Source organism: Pteropus vampyrus, unplaced genomic scaffold (genome assembly GCF_000151845.1).
Source record: "Pteropus vampyrus isolate Shadow unplaced genomic scaffold, Pvam_2.0 Scaffold192, whole genome shotgun sequence".
NCBI classification, from domain to species: Eukaryota; Metazoa; Chordata; class Mammalia; order Chiroptera; family Pteropodidae; genus Pteropus; species Pteropus vampyrus.
In genome coordinates, this window is record NW_011888973.1 from 1722849 (window position 1) to 1729818 (window position 6970).

General features: G+C 47.0%; 1 protein-coding gene across 1 annotated transcript in view; it reads left to right on the plus strand.

The window, feature by feature from the left end:
- ZNF277 (zinc finger protein 277) overlaps nt 1-6970 on the plus strand; it is an 88255-nt gene that overhangs the window by 72273 nt on the left and 9012 nt on the right. Inside the window, exons 6-7 of the mRNA XM_011371489.2 lie at nt 828-938; nt 2792-2924. Coding sequence (XP_011369791.1) covers nt 828-938; nt 2792-2924 — 244 coding nt within the window. The remainder of the gene's footprint in view (nt 1-827; nt 939-2791; nt 2925-6970) is intronic.

The following is a 6970-nucleotide window of genomic DNA, read 5'->3' on the forward strand; positions in this document are numbered from 1 at the left end:
CTCCATCTGCGGGCCCAAAAGCACTGCAGAGTTTCCACCAGGCATTAGTTTTATTCAGATTTGTCAGTAGTAGCTAAGTAGTTAGACAAATGGACATATTAACTATGAGATTAATATATCCTACATGTGAAAAAATCAACAAACATTTTCATAGAGATGTTTGCTTTATTTCACTTTCTAAAGGAAAAAAAAATACATTAAAAACAATTCTATGGGAGTCAGCTAAGATCATAAAAGCCTTATAATATGTCACTACCAATGACATGTGCACTAACGCATTCCCAAAACTGTCATCTTTATTTTATGAACTAAAGTTGTGACAAAGGCCCAATATTTTACACACAGCCTTTTCCGTGTAAACTGATCAACAGGCTGGTCATTGTGTATCCAGGTTATTATAACCTTGAATGTGATTAGATGTGTTGAGAGTTCCAGGTCTCTTTCCAGTGGTGACTGACCAAATGTCTATAGTCCCAGGTCCTCTTTCTGTTAGGCAGCTGTCTCTTCCTCTTCCCCATGATGAATTGGAAAAGTAGGGAAAGTACAGTTTATTTAGTGGTTTAAGGACAGAAACCTCTTCACCTGCAGAGCATAATCCTGTCTGGTGGCAGGTGAAAACTCGGAACCCCTTTGGAGAACTGATGTGATTACGCGTGTACTTACGTACGTCGTGACGTGTCGCTCTTCTTAGCCCAGATGTGCGTTCCACTGTTTAGCGCTCGCTTGTACTTCTGATTAGTGTTGTTCATCATTTACAAATGCTCTTGCTGACCTGACTTGCTCCTAGATGATCTATAAGTAATCTAACTACTGGCATTTCTTCCTAGATCCATCCTTTTGAACCACATGGCCAGAGAACATGCTTTCAATATTGGACTGCCAGACAACATTGTGAACTGCAGTGAATTTCTGTGTATATTACAGAAAAAGCTTGATAAGTAAGTACTATTTTATGAAACACAACCTGAAGCTATTAATCCTGGACTCTGATGTGAATTTTTAAAAATTAATTTGATGGCCAGAAGTAATTAAAGAAAGAATGGACTTTTCTCATTCTCGTGTTGGAGGGCTTCGCGTTTTGTATGACAGCCCTCGCTTCGTGTAGATCATTTGTCTTTTAGTGCTTTAATAAAAATGCCGCGTATGCCAAACACCGCACATAAGAGAAGATGCGTTACATACGGTGTGAAGATCGTGCCCACTGTTCAGCCTAAGAGCTCGACCATCGGTGACCCCGTGGGCTCTTCCTCTGTCCCCTTCCTCGTCAGTGATTCCCCAGAAACCACTCATCTTAGTTTCGGATTTATAATCCCTTTACTTTTCACTGTAATTTCCTACATATTTAGTACAGTACATACACTGTCAGATCATGCTATGTTATGCAGCTTTCTGTGAGACCTGCCGTGCTCTGTGCATTCTCCTGCCTTTTAGAGTTTATCCACGTGCGTATATCCTAGCCCTCCACTTTTCCAAGGTCATATTCCGGCAACCTTGGGTATCTAGAGCTTAGCTCGGGGAAATGAGGAAGGAAATTCTCTAGGTTACCAAAATGGCTTTCAAAACTCTTTCCACTTTCTAGGAAAGGATCCGAGATTTTATCTCTCACAGCGTAGCTTTCTTTGTTTAAACATAATACTAAAGTAGTGTGGTGTCCCAGCCCACAACATGCGGGGCAATAACGTTAAAAAAGAAGTATCAAGAAATAGAGATCGACTATAAAAAGTTCCGAATTTAAATTCCAGTGTCAACACTACGTTAAAACAAGTCCCCTCCTCTTACTGAATGACCTTTCATTTATAAAATGATACCAGAATATCCCTAATCAGCTTATCACTCATAGATTGTTTACTGTAAAAGAATGTAGTTATTTCTGTGGCATACAAAATAGTTGAAAGGTGTTCAGTAGAGATGAAGACATAATTCAAAACTGAAACAACTGAGTTCAGTCGTTTGGTCGTTTTCGTGAAGAAGGAAGATGAGACGTACTCTGTGCGACTCCGGAAAGCAGAGGTCTAGTGGCTGTCGGGTAAGGTGACAGGCACCAGCTGTCGGTCTAGCATGAGAAAGGCATTTTGTCAGGAATCCCTCTGAGCCTGGGGATCCCTGACTCCTCAGGTAATGTGTTCCCAGCCAGTGAAATATTCAAGCGGAAGACACGTGAGAATGACAGTAGTAACTACCGATGAGTATGATGTGTGTGTATAAGTGATGCATAGGTACACTTTTGTTCCTACGTGTGTGTAAATTATCCATGTATAAATTACGTATGTATAAATATGTACAAGTTATCATAAAAATTCTCTAAACTGTAAGTATTATCTTTAGAGTTCAGAAAATGGATGGCAACAGAGAGTTAGTAACTGGCAGGTACGGGAACTAGGACTCAAACCCTGCAGATCAGCTCACAGGACACACAAACCATGGACTAATTGTTCTACTCGGTGGAGGCAGCCAGTGCCAGTTAAGCAACTCAATTATTTGAAGAACATACCTACATTTTCATTTTTAGGATAAGTAATTAAATTAGTAAGCCCCTAAAATAAGTTTTGGATGTTAGTTGTCACAGTTTTAACTAAATAGCCAACTGAGACAACTTGAAAATAAACCACGGTGTGCATCCTACAGAGCCAGGTGAATGAAGAGAGAGCGGTTGTGGCAAGGACGTCGTGTCCTATGTGAAGGTTCCCTGTGACCCAAAATGAAGAGAGATGGCTTGATCGTGGTAAAGCGCAGCTGCAGCAGCTGGTCAGGAGCCGTGACTCATCTGTCAGCGTCTGTCTGTTCCCCTCAGCTTGCAGTGCCTGTACTGTGAGAAGATCTTCCGGGACAAAAGCACGCTCAGAGATCACATGAGGAAAAAGCAGCATCGTAAGATCAACCCGAAGAACAGAGAATACGACCGGTTTTATGTCATCAACTATTTGGTAAGTCTTTCTCTTCATAATTTAAAACTCGGTTGCATTTCCTCAAACGAAAGTCTTTCTGAGGGCCACCTAATAGTTAAACAAGCTCTTACTGCAAAGGTTGAAATGTAACTGAGGGGCACTTGAGGCCGTGATTAGCTTTAAAATGGTTCATTTGCAAAGCATAACTTGATTTGATTTGTCTTGATCTGCCAGTTGTTTGTATAGTAAAAATATCCTGTCTCTAGAATTCATAATGATCTTGACCAAAAAAAAAAAAACAGAAAGCACTTGTATATCCACACAGTGTCCCCTATTTATTGTATTATCTGTCACCCTGTGGCCAGAGACTTGTGTGTTCCATTCAGAAAACTTCTGTTGGCCTCTGGCTGTGCTAGATGCTGTGCCAGACAATTCGGAAGAGAGAAAATCTCTCGGGTCTTTCCCCTCTCTCCCCATTGAAAAACCCTCCCCTTACACACGCACAGTTCTCTCGGGCCAGCTCATTTTTAACGGAAATGTGAGAGAAAGCGAATCATTTCACTAGGCAAAGCGCTTTCATGCGTTTGGCTTGCAGGACCGATGAACGGGGTCACCGTGTTAATGTTCCCAGTACACTGGGCGATCCCCTCACTCAGAATCCTCAGCTCTCTTGCTGGCCTCTGTAGAGCATGGTGCCTCTTGGTTAAGAAAAGGTGTTCAGGTGGGTCGCTAGGTAGGCATTTGGAATTTCAAGAGGGGCTTATGGTTGGCACCCTAACTACGGGCCCCGCCCCAATCTGCTGATTTCTTAGGTGTAAGTCACAGAGGCAGGAACTCTAGTGTACAGAGAGGGGCTAAGTAACTCTCCCATGGGACTAGAAGGAAGATGTTGAGTTCTGTTTCTGACACTTGTCTAAAGCAAACGGAAATTGGGTTTTTTTCCTCACTGTGAAAGAATTGGAATTCAAATCCACCGGCCACAGGGGGCATAATTATAATCAGCCGTTTTATCTGTTGGACAGAAACTAGCAGATTCTGAATTATGTTGGAAATCTCTGCTCTAGGGTGGAATTTTTGTCTGTTCTAACTAATCCCGACGGTATTCAAATAAAATCCCCCTTGAAGCAAGTTTAGCATGTGTTTGAAGAGCGACTCCGCTACAGGTGTTTTACAGCCAGCTAAAGGCACAGGCAGCCCTCGAGCCCTCCGTCTCCTCCTCAAATCCCTCCATCATCCTGAGAGCGAGCGCCGCTTCTGGGCCCAGCCCAGTGCAGTGGGGGACGGGCATCCCCGTCAGCGCTAAGGATTGAGCTAGCACACTGAGCTATGGAAGCGATTTAATAGTGCTTCCTTCTGGGGCTCTCTTCACCTGACGTTAAGGAGCTCGGGACAACGGAACGTTGTATGGCTGGAGGCGTTTATCCCGCAGAGGGGACCTCACAGGGGCTGCTCACGCAGATTCCGCCGCCCTTGTAGAAAAGCATGATACTTCCTTCCCTGGGCGTCGTGTCGTGTGACTGTCGAAAGCGAAGCCGTCTGCAGGGGCCCGCTGTCTGCAGAGGAGCGCGCTGGGCTAGACCGCACACAGAGCGCAGGCCCGACGTGCGAGTCACAGCCTGAGAGCAGCGCTTCGGGAACGGCGACGGCGCCAAGGACCACAGGAAACGAACGCGGCGTCACGTGGGTGACAGCGCTCGCCGTGCTGTTCTCCCTGGCGCATCCGCGTCATCGCGATGTGCCGGGCGCTGCCGGGTATTCACACTGTCGTCTGACCTGAAGCACGTTCTGTGACACAGGCCGCATCCCCAGCGTACGGATTAGAGGACCGGGCTCCCAGGGTGGCGTAGCGAGAGCACGTTTCTTAAGCTCTCTGGGCATCGGTGGCCTCCCCTCTTTACACTCGAAGTGATGCCGGTGCCCACCCGCAGCACCTGAGGTCTTGCTTCTCGGCAGTGTCGTCAGTTTGACTTAAATTAAACAAAACAAAAAAAACACCGGCGCTCCCTCTTACTCTTTGGGTTGGGTTTCGGTCAAGTAAGGGAGGCGAATTCCTAATGGCCTGTTCGCCCTCCTTGCCTGTTCTCTTCCATGAGAAGCTCGGCTGGGAACCGAGGTCAGAGGGAGGCCGACCTCCTAGTCAGCCGTCAGAGGCTCCGACCCGTGGCCTTCGCCTTCGCCACCCGGTGCTTTTCCGCTGCGGGAAGTAGCCGACAGTGGGAATGAATTGTTGTAAACCTAAATGCTCGAGCATTCCGGACAGGATGTCAGCTTGCCTTTGGGAAGACTTGAAGAAGCCAGCAGCATCTCTAAAGATGTGCACGTGCCCTAAATTAGCGGCAGGCCTACCAGAGGGGTCAGCCTAGGACCACTGTAAATAAAAGGTGTAGTGATACACAGAACGAAGACTGTTTCAGATACGGACAGGACGGAGTCGCCGTGAGAGCCAAGGCTTCTGAGCAGTCCTTGATACCCCATTAATGGAAAATGTTCACATGAAAAATAAATTCTAAAAATGTGTTTAAGCAGTGAATAATGACATTATTTTTAAAAGGGGTGGAGGGATGAGAGACATTCACACGTGTTCCTCTCAGGGAGAGGCTGGCATAGGTGCGTGAATGGGCACCAAGGCGGGACAGTTGTGGCCAACGGTCTGTGTCCGGAACCCACGCCCCACTGCCCCTCCGCGTCAGAAGCGGCTTCACACATTCTGCGCATCCGGTGCTGCCGGGCACCAGGCCCTGGTGGAGCAGAAGGAAAAGGCTGCAGACGAGGCGGTGGCGCTCACAGGTTGCCGGGGGACAGGCACGCAGGCAGCCTTCGTGTCAGCCCCTGCGATGGCGTGGGCAGGGCTAGCGTCCCGACCATCCTGTCACAGACACGCGCGGCGATGGGGCCGCACGCCCGCAGACTCGCTCACGGCCGCTTCAGACAGGCTCTCCAGACCAGCAGTGACGGAAGCCCCAGGGTGCTCCTGGCAAGATGCACCCCAATAATCATCAAACGTGGGAGAGCCAAGGGACGGGAAGGCTGGTTTGGGCTCTCCTCTGAGCTCGGCAAACTGACGGAGTGCTTTTTCATCCTTGCGTCAGGATTTCCCTGTTTTATACAGGTTTTAGATAATAACAGACTTCAGGTTCATTAAAGGCCCTTCGCACCAGGCGGCCCACTTTGAGTTCCACTTTGTTTTCCCCCAAAGAAAAGGGTCCAGCGGACGGCGGTGATGGTTAGGGGGCAGGGTCCCCAGCAGCTTCGTTCAGATACCCCTGCCTTGGGGAGTAGCAGGCCACCCCCTGTCATCGTCGAGCCTTTGGCTGCACGTTCCTAAGACGCTCACATTTCAAGCCCTGAGTTTTTCTAAAGGGAACTATTTTTGCAGTGGTTTTATTATCCTTTGATTTATATTTTTATTCTTAAAATACAAAGCCATTTGTAACAAAAGTAGGCTCGTAACCTATTTTTCACAGTCCAGTTCTAGCTCTCTGTAATGAAGCGATTTCCATTTAAACACCTCCCCGTCTCCAGTGGGCTTCGGAGCGGGCGCATATGTGCGTGCGTCTGGGGGCGGGGGCGCAGTGTCGCTGGGCGGAAGCTCTCCCCCGCGTTCTCTCCCACCCTCGTTGATCACGAGCCATCTGATGCAGGGGTTGCGGGGGCGTTCTGAACATCTTTTCTGACGTGCCTTCCAAACTTTGTTTTTCTTGTATTCTTTGCTTTCCTGACATGATTCATTAGCAGGCGCAGTGTCTTAATTAGAGAGTTATGTGCTTAATTTCTTTTTCTCTTTGGGTCTTGTTCTTGTAATAAATCATATATTTAACTGTATCAAAGCAAAACATTCTAGGAGAGTCTGGGCCACTGCCCCATGCAAGTGTCTTGTCCCCTAATCTACTAACAAACGGAGTTCATTTTCCTGTCATCAAGTGGCAAATGGTTAGTGCGAGACATCTAGCCATTTGCCTAGTACTAGATGCATCTAGTACTGAATACTGAGAAACTTGCAATATAAAACTTTGAGTTTGGAAGCTTGACAATGAAAGATATTTCTGTTGCATTTGGCTCAAAACATCTTTGATAAGCAGCGTTTG